This window comes from Vulpes vulpes, chromosome 14 (assembly GCF_048418805.1).
Source record: "Vulpes vulpes isolate BD-2025 chromosome 14, VulVul3, whole genome shotgun sequence".
In the NCBI taxonomy this organism is placed as follows: Eukaryota; Metazoa; Chordata; class Mammalia; order Carnivora; family Canidae; genus Vulpes; species Vulpes vulpes.
In genome coordinates this window covers 1,677,710-1,698,747 of record NC_132793.1, presented here as the reverse complement: position 1 = coordinate 1,698,747, position 21,038 = coordinate 1,677,710, and the positions used below count along the sequence as shown (strand labels likewise).

Sequence of the window (21,038 nt, the reverse complement as noted above, 5' to 3'; positions counted from 1 at the left end):
GAGCCACTCCACGGGTCCTCCATTCACTCAGAGGCTGAGCTAAGCAGCCGGGCGCCCGCGGCCTGAGCTGCACCCTGGACCCACCTTCGATCGCCCGGCGTCCGCGGGCAGGTGGTGAAGGCCCCAGAGACGCAGGTGCCCGTCGGCTGCCCCAACCCGGGGTGCAGAGTTAGGCACAGGGGTGCAGGGAGGGCACCAGAGGCCGCACCCCAGATCTCACTGGAACCGAGAGCAGGCAAGGCGGACAGAGCACATCCAGGGGCCACGTCCAGCCCCGGGGCCGCGCTGGGCACCCCCAAAGCCTGCCGGCCTTGAGCAAGCGGGCTTTCCTCCCCGGGGGTGGGGACCCGAGGGCTCCCCGGGGGAGGCATGCGCTGCCCTGACACGGGCTCCCCAGCCGCTTTCCAGGGGGAGACGCTCCACCCTGCAGACACCGCACAGGTCGGGGGGGATTTGAGCTCCAGGCAAGCCACGGCTAGCGTGAGTACGTCCCCAGTGTCGCGTGGGGCATACTTACACTAAAAATTATTTGGCGTTTGTCTGAAGTTCAAAACTAAGTGGGTGGCACGTCCCTGTTTGTATTTGCTCCATCTGGCACGCCTCCCCGGAGGTCCCCGGCCACCCACCCAGAACCCCGGTCCGGGCCCAGGGCGGGGGGCAAAGCCGGCTGGGGTTGAGATCCGTTGGGCACGTCACTGAGGAGCCCGCTCCTGTAGCCGCTCCCCGACGGGCACCACGGGACACCCGGCAGGTGGAACTGGGGTGGCCGTGGCGGGCAGGAGGGTGCTCGAGAGGGGGGCTTTGCCGATTAGGAGAGGCGGGACAGGTAGAGGACGAGACACCCAAGGGCACGACCCCAACCCGAGGCCATGGGGTCTGAGCTGCAGACCGCCCCCGACACATCCTGCGCCCTCGCATGGGGGCCTTCCCTGGGCCACAGGGGGGTTCCTGGCACCTGCCTCTGAGGACCCCCGCCTCCTGGAAGACATGAAGGACCCCGTCCATGGGCTGATGGCGGTCTATGCGCCCACACCTAAGAGGACAGCAGCCAAACCAACCGGTGTCGGGTGCTGAAAAGTCTGTCTTCAGAGACGCCTCCTCCAGGCCGCCCACCAGCACTGCACGCCCCATCAGCCAGCCCCCACCCGCTGCCCCACTGCGCGCCCGCGTGCACCTAGTGCTTGCTTTTCCTGTTACAGGACGTAGTGGCCACTGGAGGCTTTGGGAGGATTAGGGCTCATCATGGGGGACTCAAGTCATTAACCCCCACAGAACCATCTGACCAGGACACCCGGGGGTGACCCCTTGTACCCAGGGGGGCCGAGGCCCTGGGGCTTCGTGGGGGTGGGCGCCCTTCCCCAGACACAGGTAGGGGGCTGCAGGGCAGGAGCCGGCAAGAGAGGCCCCGGGCGACCTCCGCTGGGCAGCACAATGAGCCCTGATGCCCCGAGTCTCTGGTCCCTCCTCGCCCAGACCGAGGCCCTCCTGGCCTCTTTCTCACTTGGAACAAAATGCAGAGCCGTCCCCATGGCCCCGGAGCCCACTCTGTCCCCGTTCGCTCAGCCGGGCTCTGCCCACGCGTGTCCCTGACCACCGGCCGCCTTGCCTGGGCCGCGCCAGCCTGAGCCACGTCCTCACGCGTCCCCTGGCCCATCCTCAGCCCCGGAGCCCACTCCGTCGGGATTGATGGCAACAGAATCCCCTCTGGGGCGAATCCACGCACCTGAGTGGAGACCGCCTGCCCGGGGACCCTCCCGTCCCGTCCCGGCCCCTGCGTCACCACGTGCCCCTCACCCCGCGCCCCTGGCATAGGAGGGGCCGCCATGGGCCCCGCAGTCCGGCCTCTGCCCCCGTTCTCAGAACCCCCGGATGCACCAGCCTGCAGCTCGCGCAGCCTGGAGGGCGCCGGCCTCCGCCCCTCGGCTCTGTCCCCCCTGGGGGCCTGGCCTCTGCTTTGGGGCCGCGGCCTCGGGGGCTGCTCGGCGGCCAAGGGCCCCTCTTCCCCTCCCGCCCAGAGCGGGCGGTCTCGGGCTCTTGAGTGCGCCGAGTGGCATCATCACACACGTCCGCGGACCACGTGCCGAGGGCCCTGAGCAGCTGGCGGACACTCCTGCCACCCCCGGCGTCTCGTGCCGGGCCTGCGGGGAGCCCCGCGGGGTGGCCAGGTCCCGGGACAGAAGGGGTGTCGGGGAGTCTGCAGGCGGGAGCCGGTGCCTGAGATGCACCACGTGCCCCGGCGCCTCAGGGCCCACGCGGCCCACAGCCCCGCGGGCTCCCCGCTCCTCCGGGGCCGAGCGCCCTCCACGCCCTCTCCGCGCCCGGTTCTTCCGGCTCAGCAGGAATGTGGGGAAAGGCCGGAGGGGTGGACGGACGCGGCGAGGGCAGGCCCCGCGGACAGCTGGCACCGGGCCCCAGAGCTGTGACCTCTGCCCCCGAGGCCGGGCAGCGTGTCCCACAGCCCTCGGAGCCCCGCCCCGCCCATCCTGCTCTGGGACTGACCAGGCTTGGGGGTGTGTGACCCCGCCTGGTTCTTACCAAGTAGAACTACTGTGCCCTCCCGCCGCAACTCCAGGGGATCAGCGTCTGCTGCGATTACTTTTGTTCTGTTGCGTTTCTCAGCCTCCGAGCGCCACCCCCGCCCCCCCCCCTCCGGTGTCCTGGCTCTTGGGGCCTTTCTTACTAGATTGCTGCAGTCCCTGCAAGGTGATGCCCTAAATCTTATACTACAGTGTGAGTAGTTGATAGAGGCGGGACAAGGTGGCATTTGCACCGTATCAGAGAGTAGAGCCTGGAGCTGCAAGACGGACGCTCCAAGGATCTCAGGATTTGGGGGGCGGGTCTCTTCCCCTGGGAGCTGATTCGGCACAAGCAGAGTGCTCACCCCTGACGGGAGATTGCTACTGCCCTCACGGCGTTCAGGGGGCCCTGCACAGAGCGAGGCTGCGCCCTGCCCGGTGCCCGGGGAAGGGGGGCTGAGGGCCCGCCATGGACCCCGCACTGGGTCCCCTTCCCACGTTGCTCACAGGCACCCCCACCGTGTCCGCCTTTGAACTTCGGGGAGAGGAAACAAGAGAGTGGTAGGGGCGGATGTGAGCGAGGGAGCACCCCCGCTGGCTCGCCCCGAGTTACCCAGACACCCCTGGGTGGGGCCACTCAGCGCACACATGACAGCAAGGGCGCCCCCACCCCGTAAAACCTGCGGGGTGGCCACTGGCAGGGGGTGGAGACCCCAGGAGACATGCCAGTCCTGCCCAGCCGGGTGCCCATCACTGCCCAGCCGGGTGCCCACTCGCTGCCCAGCTGGATGCCCACTCAATGCCCCAGCCAGGTGCCCACTGACTGCCCATCTGGGTGCCCACTCGCTGCCCAGCCGGGTGCCCAGTTGCTGCCCATCCAGGTGCCTACTCGATGCCGCAGCCGGATGCCCACTCACTGCCCAGCCGGGTGCCCACATGCTGTCCCATCTGGGTACCCAGTCACTGCCCAGCTGGATGCCCACTCACTGCCCAGCCGGGTGCCCACGTGCTGCCCAGCCGGGTGGCCACTCACTGCCTACGCAGGTGCCCACTTGCTGCCCAGCCAGGTGCCCACTCAATGCCCAGCCGGGTGCCCACTCCCTGACACCACCCCACAGGCAGGCGGGCACTCAGGCCCACCCGACCCAGGCGCCAGAGCTTCGGCCCTGCGGGAAGGTCACGTGAGCCGGTTTCTCCGCGAGGCTCCTCCCCCAATCTGCCTTCCCCCTCCTCTCCCTGTGGGAATATTGATCCTCGCCCCGGGAAGCGCAGCATCTTTGGGGGAGAAACACCGCAGACCCTCCTGGAGCCAGCTCCCCGTTCGGCAGAGCGAGAGCCGTCTTTACGAGGGGAAAATCCACGGATGTCACTGCCACCGTGTCTAATTAGGCAGAGCTATGTAAATTGAGCGTTTTTACACGATTAAAATGTCAGGAGGGGCCTCGGTAAGATGTGAGAGGCTCGCGTGTCTCCTGCGTGCCCTGCCGGGGCACCCCTGCTGCTGACGTGGGTGCTGGGCCGCTCGGGGCCCAGGTGAGCGTGCCCCCGGCCTGTTCTGCACGTGCGGGTGGCCGCTGCCCCAGGGCTGTGCTGGGCCACTGAGGTCCTCAGACCCACTCCGCCCACGCCGGGGCGAGGTGGCTGCATCACGGGCCCCACCCAGGCTCCCCGTCCCTGGGGACGCCGACTGTCACCTATCACCTTCATCAGGCTGCAGTGTCCCCCACACATGGCCGGGCCACAGCCCCTCGCAGTCTTACGGGATCTTTAGGAAGCCAAAACCCGCACCTTCCTATAGTTCCAAGCCCGCAGCCCCGTCCCCTGGCAGCTCAGGCACTGACCCAGAGAGCGGGAGCACCCCAGCCTCGGCCAGGGAGGAGGGGCGCTGGGAGGGTCTGAGTTGCAGTGTGGACGCCGGGCTCTCAGCTTCAATCTCCACTGCATCCCGGCCGCTAGCCCACGACAGACGCCCGGTGTGGGTGGGGAGACTCGGGCCCCGGAGCTGCGGACACCATTCTCAGGCTGGGGGGGGGCGGCTCCAGCAGCCCGTGGGGGGCCACACCGCGGGCCGGGATGCAAGCCTGGTGGCCGGTGTGGGGACGGGGACACGGGGCCTGCAGGAGGCTTTGATGCTCTTCTAGGGCGGGTCAGCGACTGCATTATTGATGGATGTTCTGCAAAATTTAAACGCTGAGCCTTGGGGAGGTAGGCAAAGACCCCGGGGACCACCCCCTTGTGGCTTTCTTCCTTCTCTTCAACTTGGAAATGGCCAGATCACATTTTAATGAGTTCATCCCGGCGCTGCTGCTGATGCGGCCTAGTGGGAGGAGACGCTGGGCATCAGGGGGCGGGGGGCGCAGGGGCACCTGCGTCGGGTGGGAGCAGCCGTGGCCAGCTGGCCTCCAGCGGACGAGCCCCCAGAGGCACCTGCAGGCCCACTCCCCACCCAGCCACCTCCCTCCAGCTGCACTGGAGACCCCGTGGGTCCAGAGCTGGGTCCGGGGTCATCTCTGTGTCCCCGTAGAGCTGGACCCCAGGCACATGGCCCACCACAAAGTAGGAGGGTGGCACCCCTGCACCCCAGGGCCGCGGCTCATCAGGCCAGAGCCCCCCCAGGTGACGGCGGGACAGTCACGCCAGGGATCTGTGTCCAGGGACGCCAGGTGACGGCCACCCCCTCAGCCTCCAGTGCCCTTCCAGAAGGGGATTTGGCAGAAGAGCAAAGGGTGACGGCTCCTGGGTCTGAAGAGTCTACTTTGTAAAGCAGAAGCGACAGCCCAGGAGCCCGGGGGCTCCACCAAGGTGCAAATCCCTGATCAGGGCCGCGAGGCCGGATCTCAGAGGCACCCCCACGGGAGGCACAGCCTCTGGGGCCCCGCCCACCCTTCCTGTGGCTGGGAGATCGCCCCCCACTGAGGCCCGGGAAACCCCCCACCCGGCCTCCAAAAGCAAGACGGGCACACCTTCCAGTGGTGGTGGGCTGTGCACACGTGTGTACATGCAGGCGTGGGCGTGCACACAGGTACACAGACACGCACACACCGGTGTCCACATGCGAACACTCACGGATGTACACAAGGACCCGTACACATGCACATTACACACACGAATACACCTGCATGCAGGTACACACTCACACACCCACACACACGCATGAGCCTGCACGCGGGCACCTGCGCATACACCTGTGTGTCCCTGTGTCCCCAAGGGCAGTAGCCACGGGGTCCCGGGGAGAGGCTGTGCGTCGGTGATAAGGGGGAAGGAAGGTTTGTGACTCCACCTTCCAGCCACACGTTCCTTCTCTGGCTAAATCCGTCTCCCCGGGTCGGCCTGCGCCCTCTCCTGCCTTCTGCCCCGGCCCTGGGCGTGGGGGCTGGTCCTGGGAGGCCAGGTGGGGCGTGAGGTTGGGTGGCTTCCTCTACCCCGGTCCCCGTCCTTCCCACCCAGTGATCAGACAGGCCGAGCCCCGACGATCCCCCCAGGTCCCGGTGAACCCTCCCCGAGTGAGGCCCTGCCATGGGCCTGGAGCAAGGCGGGCACAGGGGCAGGGGCGTCATGACGCCCGGATTCCCTCCAGCAGCACCAGGAAGGGGCCCCACCAAGGCCCTTAGGAGGCTCCTGGGGCAGTCCCCACCGCTGTCATCACAGCATGGAAATGCAGTCTCACGGTCTGGGGCCTCCACCTCGGGGCTGCAGCCAAGGAGGCTGAGCCGTGTGGGCGCCCGGCCGTGGGCCCCTCAGGCCTGCAGAGCCAACGCCGACCCATCCCAGACACCCGCTCCCCGTTGTGCCTGCTGTGCTATCCTCTGGCGGCTCCGGAGACGCCTCTGTGGCCAGGCCTGTGGGGTGGGTCGGCCTGAGGGGCGTCCCCAGTGTCCACCCCTGTCCCGTACCCAGTTCCTGCAGGATGGAGCCGTCCACACCGCGCCCCATCCCCGCCACTGTCCTCAACCCGGGCCAACGCTCGGCACATCTGGAAAAAGAGTGCAAGTGCCTGTGGCTCAGAGCTGTGCCATGGACAGTCACCCCCTGTGCCCGTGGAGGGGTCGGCCTGCCCGTGAGGGGACAGACAGAATGGCCCTCAGCTGCCCTGCGTGGGAATGTGCTTGAGGAGCAGCCACGTAGGGAGGGGAGGAGAGAGGGAGGCCAGATAGGTGGGCGGGTGGAGGAATGGGCGGGGGGATGCAGGGATGGATGGGGGGACAGAGGGACAGAGGGATGGGCAGGGGGACGGAAGGATGGATGGGGGACAGAGGGATGTGTGGGGGGCAGAGGGACAGAGGGATGGGTGAGGGGACGGAGAGATGGATAGAGGGACAGAGGGATGGAGGGGGGCGGGGGAGACGGAGGATGGGGCGGGGAGGGACAGAGGGCCGGATGAGGGGAGGGGTGAGGAGAGGGATGGGTGGGTGCGTGGACAGAGGGATGACAGAGGCAGAAGGGAAGAAGGTAAAGGTTAATCTTCTGAGAGAAAACCTGAAACCCGACGCCGCCCCCAAGCAGACAGACGCAAGCTCTTTCCATTATTTTTGTCGTGTCTCCCGGGTTCTCCCCGCTTTCACAGCTGTTTTACTCAGTTCCCTTAAGCTGCGGGAGTGCCCTGCGCGAGCCCTGGGCTGGAGCCCAGCACACGGCATGTCACAGCGGGGACCGGGTGACCCCCGCCCACCCTCAACCACCGCCCCGCACGGGTGGGACGGAACGAGTGGAGGCGGGAGGCCCCCGAGCCCTGTCACCCCCCCCACCCCGGGCGGCCCCGGCAGGCTGCCCACCGCTCTGGTCCCACACCCGTGACCCCCGGGCCGCACCCCCACTCCCACGGAAGGCTCCCCGGCTCCCCCCGCCCCGGCTCCCCGAGGAGCTTGCGGCGTCCCCCCCCCAGCCTGCCCTGGAGCCACCTGCCCAGCGTCGGGCCCAGGGCGGATGACAGGCCACACGGAACAGGTTTCGGGCTTTAGGGCCGCGGGAGCTCTGCCGCAGGCGGACACGGCTCTAGACGGCGGCTTGGCCCGCGGCCCGTGGTTGACCGGCCGACCGCCGTCCGCACGCGTGGGATCCAGGGACTCCCCACAGCCCCTCAGGGACCCCCGAGCCGCCTGCAGGTGTCCGGGCGCCGCACGTCGGCCTGTTGTCAGCAACGGTCACTCCGCGGGAGCAGAGACTGTCAGGGGCAGTGCAGGGGGCTGGCCCGTCTGTGGGGTCGTCCCTGTCTCAAGGGGTTCATCCTGGTTTGCCAAACCCCTGCAGCACGGTGCCCTCCCTTCAGGCTCGGCCCCACACACCCCTGCAGCCCCGAGGCCGGGCCCTGACGTGGACGCAGCCAGGCGTGCGCGGGAAGCACGGGAAGGGACCGTCCTTCCAACCCTGGGGACGGGGACGCAGAGAGTTCCCGGGGGCCCCGCGGCCCCTCCCACCCACGGGGACTGACCACAGCCGCTAACGCCGCCTCGGGGAGCGCATGTGGGTGAAGAAGCCTGTAATCCCAGCCCCAGACTGACGTGTGTCCTTCCCACCCCGTCCCTCCCAGAAAGTCCAGCAGTACACGGTCATCGTTCAGGCCACAGACATGGAGGGGAATCTCAACTACGGCCTGTCCAACACGGCTACGGCCATCATCACGGTGACCGACGTGAACGACAACCCGCCGGAGTTCACCGCCAGCACAGTGAGTGTCGCGCCCCGGGCAGCGGGCTGCCCTCGGAGGGAGCTGGGCAGAGGGCGGTGCCGCCGCGGTCCCGGGCAGCAGGAGGCTGGGGGGCGCCCAGGTGCCTGCAGCAGGGGGAGGCCGGAGGAGGTGGCCTCGGGGTGGGGGCGGCGGCGGCAGGTGCCCCGATCCAGCTCGGGGAGGCACCACACAGAGGGACGTGGATGCCTCGGAGGTGCCCAGGACAGGGTGGGCTGCACACTCCCTGAATGCGGTGCTATTGGGGCTCAGTCAGTGTTGGAGGGATGCGTGATCGTGTGCACGGGGGGGGGGGGGGGGGGGTGCTGCTGCCCAGGTGGGGCCCCGCCCGGGGCAGGCCGTCCCTACAGGCGCAGCTGAGCTCCCCTCCACAGCAGAGCGCAGCCTGGAGGCCGGGAACATGCTGCGAGCCCTTCCCCCAGGCTTGGCTGCTGGCTGCCAGCCCCCCAGGCTGCTCCCCACCGAGGGCCTTTGGGGACGAGTCTAGAACCCGAGTCATGTGTGCCCCCCTGCAGGGAACGTCCTAGCGGCAGAGCCCTGGGGCCACAGATTGCAGCAGAGCGTCACCGCCACGAGGTCCCTCTGCATTCAGCGTCCACATGCTCGATGGCCCCTCGGGGCCGCCCCACAGTCTGCAGGGCCGGCCTCTGCTCTCTCTGCTCTCAGCACCGGGCACCCTCCCGTTGATGCCTCCCCCAGGCCTCGGGGGTGCTGACAGCTGGGGGCACGGTCCTCCCTGCAGGTGCCCATCCTCTAGTGCAGCAGGTGAAAGGGCTAGGGCAGGGGAAGGGGGGCTCAGTGAGGGCTCCCAGGGCGCCACTGGCAGGTTGCAGCTGCCTCGCGGATCTCCGGACGGCCTCTTGGAGCCGCCCCCCGAGGTCCAGGCCACTGCGGGGCCAAGGGGACGAGGGTGTGACAGCAATAGGCACATCACAGGGCACGCTGGGGAGCGCCCCTGCCAGGCCGTAGGCCCCCCAGCCCCCTGTGAGGGTCAGGGCCCGCGATGTGGCAAAGGCCAAGGCTCAGAGAGGCCAAGTCCCTGCGCAAACCCACTGGGCCAGCCCCTAAGTGGGAGCAGCTGGATTGGACCCCAGAAGCCAGGCTGATTCTGCAGTAAGCAGGGGGCGGGGAGGAGAGGGGGGGAGACGGAGAGGAGCACCCCCCTCCTCCTCCCCAGAGCCGTCAGCCCAGGCAGGCATCTCACAGGCCAGAGTCCCGGGGTCGCCCCACCCCGGCGTCCGAGCGTGCCCCCGTCCTGCACCCCCGTGCCTCCACGCCCGGAGTGCTCCTGTCCCAGAATCAGAGACCCCAGATCCCACCCCCTGCACCCCTGCGCCCTGCAGCCCGCTCCCCCACGGCGCCCAGCCGGACCTCGCCCGTGGGGACAGAGCGCCATCTAGCGGGCAGACGGCGGACGGCGTGCAGGGGCCCCACCTGGTGAGGGGCGCGGGGCAGCCGCTCCCACTTGCACTCCTGGGCCAAGGAGCCCAGGTGGTTGGACGCGGTGAGGCAGCCCCCTAGGGAGCTGGGAGGAGAGTGGTGCCCAGGCCCCGGGCCCCAGCCGGGCCTCGCCCACACTGGCCCAGCAGCCCCAACCGCCCTTCCTCCTTCCCCCTGCGCCTCTCCCTGTGATGACAGACGTCCCCAGGACACGCCGGCCTGTGCTGGTGCAGGAGGGCCGCGCTCCCGGGTGAGCACCAGCGCAGGACACGTCCCGTGGGCAACGTGAGGACTGGAGCCGGGACCAGGCCAGCGCCTGGCGGTTGTGGGGCAGTCGGGGGGGGTGCACCTGAGGATCCTCAGAACCCACCGCTGAGTCAGGGTCCCGGATGGCCCACGGCAGGTGCCCAGGCGAGAGGTCACTGTCCCAGGCACACGTTCTGGTCCTGGTTCCAGCCTGCAAATGCTAGTTGTCTGGGGAGGTGTGGCAGCGGCCGCAGCCCTCCGGACCCCAGGACCCCCAGGACCCCCGGGAAACAGCCTCGGCACCTCTGCTGTCACCATGGAGACCAAGCCGATCGTCCCTGGTGGGACTAAAGGATGTGCTTCCTGGCGCGAGGCACCGTGGTGACCTGAGAAGGTGGAGGACTGAGCCCGGCCCTGCCGGTCACCTCCGCCCCCGCCGGGCGCTTACGCTCTATACCCTGAGTGTCGGGGAGACTTGCCGCATCCGCACATCCTGAGCGGCCCTGGGATCGTCTTCAGTGCCTGTTGGAGTAATGTCAAGCCCACGGGGAGGTTGCCAGAGCGGGAATGAGACCAGCCCCCCGTTCTGTGGGCCGCGGCGCCTGCGGAAAGCCGCTCACCGTGGCAGGGAGCTGTGTGCGGCGTGGCCCTCGCGTCTAGAGGCTTCTGTGCATTTCCTAAGAGGTCTTCCCTGACGTGGCCACTGCCCCTTTGTCCACCAGAGACAATGGAGGCCCAGGAGGCGAGTTCCGGGGGCCCCAGGCCACGTAGAGTCTAACCCAGACGGCCTGCTCGGACCCCACCATTGTGCCTCACGGCTGACCTTGCAGACCCCGAGGGTGTCTTCTCTCCCCTTCTGGGGCGGGGGGAGGGGGGCGCCTTCCCTTCTGCAGCCCCAGCAAGGGGCCCGGGCTGCCCGACCCCTGCTCCCACAGGGCGGGCCTGCAGGGGGCCTCTCCCACGCCCCGTCCCAGCCCCCGTCCGGCGGTGACACCTGCGCTCTGAGTCTGAACGCCGTCTTCCCTTCTGCATGGCAGCCACCTCAAAAACACCCGTGGGTCCCCCAGAAACGCCCGTCCTGGGAGGGCCCATGACGGAGCGAGGACAGGAGGGCTGTGTGAAGCACGAGGGGGTGGGCGTCCCCGATGCACACACACCCCTGGGACGTGGGCGCCGCGAGAGCCACACGGGGATCCTGGGGAGGAGCATCGGACCCCGAAGGTGGCTGGGAGGGCGCCCTGGGGCGGATTCCTGCCCCGCAGCTGGTGGCGGGCACAGCCTGGCCCCCGGGACGTGCCGCTGCCCCTCTGCCTCGGGTGGGCTCCCGGCCTGGAGCTGCCCAGGTCAGAAGAGCCCACGGGCGAAGGCTGGGGGCGGCTGCGGCCCCGCGGATGGATCCTGACGTCGGCCCCGCGGTCGCTGGGGTGGGACCGGTCTCCGTCCCGCCCCCGGGTGATGGGCCATGGTCATGGGTTCCCTCCGGGGGGCAGGGGGCACGCTGGCCACATCCCTGCTCACAGCCCGGCTATTTTTACCAAAGCCTAATCAGGAACAATCAGCAGAAGCTGAAGAGATGAGGGGATTTGCATGATCCGGTTCCTATTCTTAAACGTTAATTAAAAGTTGTTTTCCCCTTGCCTGGGCCGCTCGCGGGGTCCTCCACAGCCGCCGAGGGGCCGCCGGGCGTTCAACGGGCCCACTGCACCCCTCGGGCTGGGGGTACGGGCCCGGGGCACGACCTGCACTCTGCCCCCGGGGCCTCCGGGGGGCCTTGTCCTGGGTCCCGGGGCCCTCACATGCCCACGCGAGCGTCTCCTGGAGTCAGGAAGCCCCTCACGGACCCCGCCTTGGTCCCTCCTCGCTGTGTGCCCGTGGGCCGATGGCTGGACCCCCCTCAAGTGTCATTCGGTGCAGGGTGACGTCAGGAGCATCCGCTGCTCTCCGTGAGCATCGGTGCCGGACGATGCCGCGCTGTGCTCCGCGTGCCTGGACGGTAGCCAACCCTCCACCCCGGGCGCGCAGGGGCCTGTGCTCAGGCCTCCGCACCCCTGGGGTCCTGCCCCCGCTCGGACTTCGGGCGAGGGGCGCACAGCCAAGTTGCCAAATGGTCCGATCTGAGCGCAGCCTCCTCATCTGTGGGGGGAGGGTAGGAGCCATCACGGTCCAGCGTCTTCGCTGAGGCTGTCGCGATGCGACGCGCTCCCCTCCACCGCCCGCTTTGACGGCTCGGCCCGCGCCCCATCCCGAGGAGGCATGGATAAAATTACCTGTTAAGAAATTTGTTTTAGTTAAATTAATATTCAAGTAAATGTCCCAAACCGAAGGAGAACGACTGTGGGCTCCCTGGGGTGGACGGGAGGACCACGAGTGGGCGCGGTGGCTGCGCTGACCCACGGCAAGCTCAGCCCCCGCGGCGAACCCGTCACCCTCGGAGGTGCTGAACCGGTTTGCCGGAGGTGGGGCCGTGGCCCGGGAGCCCTGGGTCCTGTGGGGCTGGCGCCCCCACGGTTTTATGGTTTTTCTTGGGGTAACACTTGAAGTTCCGTCCTCGGGGTGGCCTGTCTGGCCGGGTGGAGAGGCGGCCGCGGCTCTGGGCCTGGCTGGTGGCGCCTCTGGCCCAGGCCCGGGCAGTCCTGCTTGCTCGGCTCTTCCACTGACACCCACGGACCCGGGGGGAGATTTTGACTCAGCCTGAGTCCCGGAGACGAAGTAACCGGCATCTCAAAACTGGAACGGACGCCTCGCCCTTAACTGTGCTGGGGCCCCGGCGCCACCCTCTGCAGTACCGCATCGAAACAGCTCTGAGCAGCGAGGAGGTGCAGGCCAGAGCGCCTGGCCCGCCTCACGTCACATCCCGTCACGTGGACCCTGAGCCCTTCCTGCCAGCCCGGTGTCCACGTCCCACAGATGACCGTCCCCCGATCCTTGCCTCCCCCCCAGTGGAGCTGCACGCAGAGGCAGGGCCCCGGCTCCTCCCCGGCCAGGTGCCGACCTCAGGCGAGTCCCTGCGCCTCGGCCTTGTCCCCTGGAGCTGGGGGCACCTGCCGACGGGTGCACACCTGCAGGCAGGCTGGGAGCCGGGGGCCGGCGCACAGGAGGCTTGGCAAGGAGACAACGAGCGTGGCCGTCGCTGTGCCGCTGGGGGCGGTTACGGTCCGCAGCATGTTCGTCCTCGGGCGAGGCCGGCTGCTTGACCCCGCGGCCTGACCGTGCTAGGACCGGTCAGCAAACCCCGTCTGCAAACCGAAACGCTGGGGGCGGGGGGGTGGGGGCAGGGGAGTCCAAGATCTATCTTCAGCTGATTGCTGGGTCCTTCCCCCGGCTGTCCCTGGAAGGAGCCCTTCCCCGTGTGTCCTCTCCCCTCTCTGGTGACAGCTCCGCGGGCTGGGGACAGAGGCTCAGAGGGGCCCCCAGACCTCAGTCCCTCCCCCGTGACACGCAGGGTCAAGGAAGACCCCGCCTAGACGTGGCTCCTGGTTCGACGTGGACCCTCCAATCCGATTCTGACCCTGAACTCAGAACCCAGAAGAAATCGTCATTGGTTTACTGGACAGGAAAGTTCAATTTCAAGAAGCAAAACCCCTCAGAATGTGCAGAGGCACATCCACGCACTTTCCCACAGCAGCCACGGACGCTCGAAGGCACGGCGCTGGCGTGTCCCCAGTGAGGTTCTGTGGGGACCCCTCCCCAGGCGCCCCTGCAGCCCCTGGAAGCCCCTCTGGCTCCGGGCCCCACGGAGGCACAGCCACCACCCCGGCCAGACGGGCCCGGGCCGACTCCCGAGGCTCTGCTAAGGACAGCGATGAGCCCTGGGTCCCGGTCAGGGAGGGCGCCCCCTCCCAGTGAGATGCCCCCACCCACGCAGGGGCCCGGGCCAGGGGAGGGGCTGCCCACCCCGAGGGCGGCTAGGGAGGCTCAGGTCCTCCGGCCCAAGCATGGGTAGGCTCGCTCAGAACGGAAACAGAAGCGCAGCCTCGGAGGTCACGGCGTCGCTCGAGGTGCATGGCGAGGGCGCCCGGAGGACCCGCGGTCCCACGCGTGGACAGGCTGTCATTCTTGTCCTCCTGGATCCTGCTTCGGCTTCGCTGTTCTCACCCTAATCCTCCTCTATGCTAATGTGACCTTCCCCCGGGAGCCCTGGATTTGGGCCTCGGAGCTGGGTTTGTGCTGGATGAAATCCCTGTCCCTCGGGACGGGGCGACATTTGAATTCGGGACTGCCATCTAGGCGAGGCACTCCGTTCCAACGACCTTAAAATTCCGTCTTCTGCCAATATCTGCCTTTGCCTCCCGGGAGGCATGAGAGAGGCTCACCCTGTGCCTGAAGGTCTGAAAAAATTAAATTAAAAACTCATTATGGCCAAGGGAAAGTTAATAAGAAAATCCTAAGCCAGATTTATCAGCTTAAGACCCTTCTTTGTGAACCTTTATTAAACTCGCATGAATTAAAACAGACTCTTGGAATAACTTCAGCCGGAGCCTGCAAAGGTCGGGCTCCGGGACCCACAGGTCTCCCCTGCGCCATGAAGCTCCGAGGCGGCCAGACTGGGTGGAGGCGCCCAGCAGCCCGGGCCGGAGCCCCTCGGAGGCCCACCCGAGGCTCGGCGCTCACGCAGCAACCCCAGGACCCACCCCGTTGTCGAATCCAAGGGTGACGCTGCCAGAGGATGTGAGTGGTCACGAAGCCTGAGGCCATGTGTGTCGGCATGGAGGCTCATAGGGCACCCCTCCTGTCGCCGGGACCTGGTGTAAGGACCAGAGCCCCTTGTCCCATGCCAGGCGGGGCACGGCCACCTGCAGGCGCCAAAGCACAAGGCCTCTGCCTCACTGGACGTGGCTTTGTCACTCGTGGCGAGCTGGGCCCTGGCCGGGCTCGTCCCTCCCTCTGCGGCCAGGAAGCTGTGCTCTGGGGCTGGGAGCCTGGCCAGGCCCTGTGTGTCCCTCGCAGAAGCCCTGACACATGCCGGAAGCTTTGTGTGCATTGTGCTCCATCCCCAAGCCCTCGGGGACATGCTGTGCCCATTTTGTGGATGACAAAACCACAGGTCGCACAGCCCCTGAGTGGCACCAGCCTCCTGCTATGGGGACATGGTGACACCCCAGCAGAGGGAATGGCCCTGGTGCGGCAGGCGGGGAGGGCCCGGGCAGGTGGCGCCAGCAGGAGGTGGGTCTCCAGGAGGGCTCAAGGGACAGCAGGGCAGCGGGGAGCCTGCCTCTCCCGTCCCTCTGCCTGCCGCTCCCCCTGCTTGTGCGCTCTCTCTGCTTCACTGTCTTACTGGCAAATAAATTAAATCCTAAAAAAAACAAGCTTCAAGACAGTGAGAGCAGAGCATTGACCAAGTCCGGCCCTTCTGTGCAGGCCACACGCCGGGGAGGGGGGGGGGGGCCCTGGGCGGGATCCTCACCCGGAGGGTGCTCGGCTTTCTGGCAGCGCCGCACACGGACACGCACACGGCGCCTCAGCCACGAAGACCACACTCTGACGGGAGGGGCTCGCAGGAGCAAAGGCTCGGTGTTGGGTCACCCCCCGTCTGCAGCCGCTGACCCCAGCGCGTGGTGGGACCTCAGGGTGGCGGGACCACAGACAGGACTCTCCTGCGGAAGCCGTGCACGGCCGCCTAGCTCCTGCCCCGCGAGTGTAGCCTACGGTGTCTCGTGCGTCCCGGCTGTTGCTCTGGCCTCCAGGGCCGGGGAGGGAGAGGCCTCAGGGGGTTTAGGAGGGGGGCCGGGTGCGTGCACGTGTGTGTGTCCGCACGTGCAGGGGAGGTCGATCTGGAGGCGGTGGGTGGGTGCAGCGTGCAGCCGCGGGCCGGCTGGGGGAGCACAGCCCTCTGCAGGTGCCCACGTGCCCGGGGAATGGGCCCCGTGGGAACCCGGGGTGCAGGGGTGGCGGGAGGCGGGGCCCCCCGGGGGCGGGTAGAGAGCCCCTCCCGACCTCCCCGGGCTTCCTCGCACGTTCTGAGCACTGTCTGTCCTTCTGTCCGCAGTACTCGGGGGAGGTGCCCGAAAACCAGGTGGAGGTGGTGGTCGCAAACCTCACGGTGATGGACCGGGACCAGCCCCACTCGCCCAACTGGAATGCCTTCTACAGGATCATCAGCGGGGACCCCTCAGGACACTTCAGCATCCGCACGGACCCCGTCACCAACGAGGGCATGGTCACCGTGGTGAAGGTGGGTTCGCCCCCGCTCCCCGCCGGCCGCCGTGACTTCGCCCCCATCACTGAGCAGAAGCGATGCCCGGGTAAGCGCGAGCCACCCCGACGCTCAGGGCCAAAGGGCGGCTCCCACCCGCTCATGCCAGGGGCAGGCACCGCGGGGACCTGGTCGCGGGGCCCCCAGGGACTCGGCGGCCTGAGCTGCGCCCTCCCGCCCCCCGGAGGGCCGACGCCGTGCTCGAGCAGGGGTAAACCACCTGCGTTCCCGGTAGGGCCGCCCAGCCGGGAAGGGCCACGGCCCCTAACGCCGCGCCTTGCCTCTAACACCCGAGGAGTCGGCCTGCTTCCCGGGGCCGCAGGAAGGCCTGTGCGTCCGCCTCCCCGTGCGGTCCTGCCCTGGACGTGGCGTCGCGATTATGGATGCGGCTCAAGACGCGTGCGGGGGATGCGGGCGCGATGACGAGGGGCCGCTGAGGGGCTTGGGGGACCCCAACCCCCCCGGCGTGGCAGTGGAGACAGGGCTCTGTGGACCTGTCACAAGTCACAGGTGAATCCCACTCTCTGTGAATTTAAAATCGGGTTTTACAACCTCCGGGCTGAGAGCAGAGGCAGCGGCGCCGTCCCCGCCGAGCCTGGACCGCGTGCCCGGGCACGATCCTCAGCTGGCGCCACACGTTCCCCATTTTTCCTTTTTTTTTCTTATTATTTGCACACGGCGCCTTTCTCCAAACTCTCCACTTAAAGTCTGTTTAAGGCAGAGGCCTCATCTTAGCATTTCCAGGTTATTTTTGCATCGTCTGGTGGAGACGCGGTGCTTTCCGGCATTCTCTGCAGGGGGGCGGCCGGGATGGGCGTGGGAGGCGCGATCGCTGGCTCCTGGCTCACTCACGGCCGGCGCGGGCCAGCCCCCTCTCCCAGCCGTGCCCGGGCCCGACGCCCAGGTCTGTCGCTCCCGGGGCAGCGGGCCCTGCAGGTGGAGGGTCCGGACCGCGCCCGGCAATGCGAGGACCATTCCGGCCCCGCGGCGGAGAGGCGTGTGGTCAGCTGGCATCCGGCCATCACGCAGGCCCCCACTGTGGTGTGTGGCCCAGGCAGGGCCCAGTGGCCTGGGGGGTCTTCCCGCCCCCACCCTGCCCCCCACAGCCCCCGCCCCCCGGCTCATCCTGCCTCCTCCCGGGCTGCAGCGGAGCTGGGCCACAGCACCTCTGCCCACAGACCCCCAGCCCCACTGGGCACCTATCACCGTCGCCAGCGTCCTCGGGACCCCCCTGCCTCTTCCCACAGTCTCCTCCAACGAGGAAACCACAGGCTCAGACCAATCAGGCCTGTTCTCCTGCCTACACCCAGACGTCCGCTTTTGAAGCAGAAAAGCTAAGAACTGGCCCCTTCTGCTCTCCCCTCCCCAACCCGCCCAGCTGTAAGGCTTGCAGAGGCAGTGGGCGAGCTCTGCCCAGACGCTGAAGTAGGGCCGGGAGGGCAGGAGGGCAGGAGGGCAGGAGGGCCGGGGGGCAGGGGGCCAGGGTGCAGCCCCCACGGGCCCTCCGTCCACCAGCCCCCGAGTCTGCAGGCGACAGCTCCCCGAGCAGCAGGGCACGGAAGCGCCTGCCCCCCGCCCCCCCCGTGCCCCCCACGCCCCCTGCGCCGGGCAGCTTCCCCTCAGGCCACAGGCCCAGCTCCCGGCCTCTCAGGAGAGGGTCCTTGCCGGTCTGGGGGGGCAGCCAGCAGTACTGGCCAGCAGTACATCCGGCCAGTCTAATTGAAACTGGTGGGCCAAATTACCTATCGATTTCTCCATTACAAATATGTTTTATTTCACCCTCCTGTGGACGTTTATCGGCCATAATAGTCTTTCTGGAAGGCATTCGCACTCAGGCTGGTGACACGATCTTAATGCATGACACGCAATGCTCTTCATGTCCCCCAGGGACGTGAACCGGTAAACAGGGAGAGAGATTTCTTCCTTTGGGTGGTTTGTTCAGAGACAAAACCACCACAGTTTTATGAAACCACTGAAATGGCGCAGCCCCTCCCAGACTGTCCGAGGGTCCTGGCGGAGGGGCTGGAGCCATTGGCAGCTGCTGGACTCAGCGTGGGTGCAGGGGGTGCACCCTCTGGGTCTGGAACCGTCCAGAGCCCGGGACGGAGGAAGCAGGCCGCACTGGGGGGCAGAAGCCCCGGGCTGTATCTCTCAGGTGAGGGCTTCCAGGTTATTCTGCACTGGGAGCCTCATCCGACCCCTGCCCACAGGGCCATTGAGGGTCCTGCCAGGGCGGAATCTGGGCACGTGGCCCCCCACAGATGCTCCTGAGCCGCACCCGGCATCAGGCTAGGTGACGGGCCTCGGGGGTGGACAAGGGAGGTGTCGCGTCCCCCTGCCTGCCCCAGGCTGACCCACAATGGCACCAACGCCCCCTCAAAGGGCCGGCGGGGCAGCGGAAGGCATCGGGAGTGACAGGGCGTGTGCCACTGAAGGACATGGCATCTCATGGCAGGGCTCCGGGGGCCTGCGGGGACCACCCCGCCCCCCAGCGAACAAGGACATCCCGCCTGGAGAGGACGACGGGGCTCAGCCCAGAGCCGCCCTCTCTGGAGGACACTGGCCTCCAGACCCTCCCGAAGGGCCAGCTTCGGGCTTCCGGAACCCCCAGGCCCCACCTCTGCTCTGATTTAGCTTTCAAAGCCCTTTTCGGATCTACTGCTCACCTGCAGCGGGAGCTAAGAAGGCAAGGGTTTGATGCACCAGGCGTAAGATACCTTTTTTTTTTAAGATTTTTCTTTATTTGAGAGAGAATACGAGAGCACGCACAAGCAGGGGGAGCAGCGGACGGAGAGGGAGAAGCAGGCTTCCCGCCGAGCAGGGGCCCCGATGCCGGACTCGATCCCAGGACCCCAGGATTGTCACTGGAACCCTGGGGGGCCTCCCCGGGCACCCCCAGGTGTAGGATTTCTAATGCTCACTCGAGTCAAAGGCTGAGCCGCTGGGGGACCCGGGGGTGCTGGCTCGGGTCGGGTCAGCGGAGGCGCCGCCAGCCGCGAGCACAGGCTCCTGACCCTGGCGCTCTTCGGTTCACAGTGAAGATCTCCGGGAGCCCCGACACGCCGGGACTGGTCTCACCCGGCCCCGCAGTCGGGCCCTCGCTTGCCCCGCACCGCCTCATCGCCGATCTCGCTCAGAGACGTTTGTAACTCCCGAGGTCGGGATGCGTCACCCTCAGAAGTAGGCTTTGCGTCCACGCCCACGCCCGTCACACCCGTCACACGCCTGACAAGGCAGCCGGCTTCCCTTCGCGTTCTCCAGCGCGAGTCTGTCTTCAGTTTCTCTTAATTTTCCCAAAAGTGACTCTCTGCTGTGGCTTTTCGGATCTGGATCGGAACAGGGTCCCCCCACCCCCACCCCACCCCCGCCATGCATTTGGTTGTAACATGTTTTGAATCTCTCGCGGCCTAGAACATTCCACCCACCATTGGCCTGCCACGGACGCCGGGCCAGCTGGCCGATGCAAGGCCCCACGTGCCGCGCCGTCCGACCACTTCCTCGCGGGTTCTTGTTCCTCGTTCTCCCTCCCGCGCTGCCGGGAACCTGGGATTTAGATCTGCAGGGGCCTGTTCGTGGGGAGGAGCTCACGGCTGAGGCTGGGTCACGTCGCGAAGCCCATGGTGCCCGGCGGTCCCACTCCGGTCACCTACGCCCATCGGGTGGGCTCCGGGTGCAGCCTGTTCCCGTCATCCCCCCACAGTCGGCCTTTCCCGGCCGCAGCTGATGCTTGTAGCTGCGCCTGCGCGGCCCCCCAGCCTCCGCCTGGTGGTTCCTCGTCTAACCGTGATCCTTGGCCACGAGACTTCCTTTGTGAGTGAGCACGAGGTGGTGCTCCTCAGATTGTCATTCCTGGGCTAAACTTAGCACAAAAGAGCGTCCCCTCGTCGGCAGGAGCCCCGCAGCACCCTGAGGTGCAGCTCTGCAGCGCTCAGCACCGTGGCCCCCCGGGGACACCCAGGCCCTGGACCCCTGACGTGCCTGTGAGTGGGGCGCGGAGGTCACAGACGGACCACAGGGCGCCGCGCTGCTGGTCCGACGGGGGTGGGGGCACCTAGAGCACAGGTTGCCTCGAGGAACTGCAAGAGGCCAGCCCTGCCCCGGGGACCTCAGCCCAGGGACGCTGACTTACGACCTCCCACCTCCAGAGCCATACGACGGCGAGGTTGTGTGGCACCAAGCCACCTTGTCGGAACAGGGACCTCACACAGAGTCCAGCAGCAAAGGCGGACGGAGGCTTCAGGACGGCCACGCTGCCTGCTGCCACCCCGAAGGTCCCCCCATGATATTTCGGGCCACCTGGGTCATCCCGGGCCATCTCCCGCTGCAAGACCCCGACCATCAGACACACAAAGCCCCCATGCCCTGGAGGGTGACACGGTCACAAATGTTAGACGTTTGGACCCGATGTCTTTGGAGGCCATGGATCGTCCCACCAGAGCAATAAGCAAACTCATGAGTGTGTGTGGGTGTGTGGGTGTGTTTCCACGTCCTCGGTACCGTTAAGACTGCGTGGATTTGTACGCGTCTGTATCGGGTGTGCTTGCTCAGCCGCCGTCGTTGCCGACCTTGCCCTCTGCGAGCAGGAGCTGCCCCCCCCACCCCACCCCAGCCGGTCCTGGGGTCCTTCCCGGGTCCTTCCCGGGTCCTTCCGCCACCAGCCTGTTCCCGAGCGCTTCCGTGCACTGTGGCCCAACCGGGGGAGCCGCCTGCCTCGCATCGGAGCCCCCATGGGCGCCGCCGGCCCCCGGCCCCCGAGGGAAGCAGGGAGGCTTCCACCCCCGCGGAGCCGGGAGGCGGCGGCCCCAGCACTGCCCTTCCTCACTGTCTCCGTGTCTTCCGCTGATCCAAACGGCCGTTTCTTTCTAACCTAACAGCGGAGGATTTTTACTTAAATTCAGTGACTCCATACTTTTGTCTCCTTCCTCTTACGCTGAAGAATCTGACTTCGGAACCACGTTGT

The 21,038-nt window shown here is 67.3% G+C and overlaps 1 protein-coding gene across 4 annotated transcripts in view; it reads left to right on the top strand.

Annotated features, from left to right (window-relative positions):
• The window catches only part of CDH4 (cadherin 4), a 507,046-nt gene that overhangs the window by 476,840 nt on the left and 9,168 nt on the right, over positions 1–21,038 (top strand). For all 4 annotated transcript variants that reach the window (XM_072735458.1, XM_072735456.1, XM_072735457.1 and 1 more), the window contains 2 exons: positions 8,044–8,181; positions 15,872–16,057. In XM_072735458.1, coding sequence (XP_072591559.1) covers positions 8,044–8,181; positions 15,872–16,057 — 324 coding nt within the window. The remainder of the gene's footprint in view (positions 1–8,043; positions 8,182–15,871; positions 16,058–21,038) is intronic.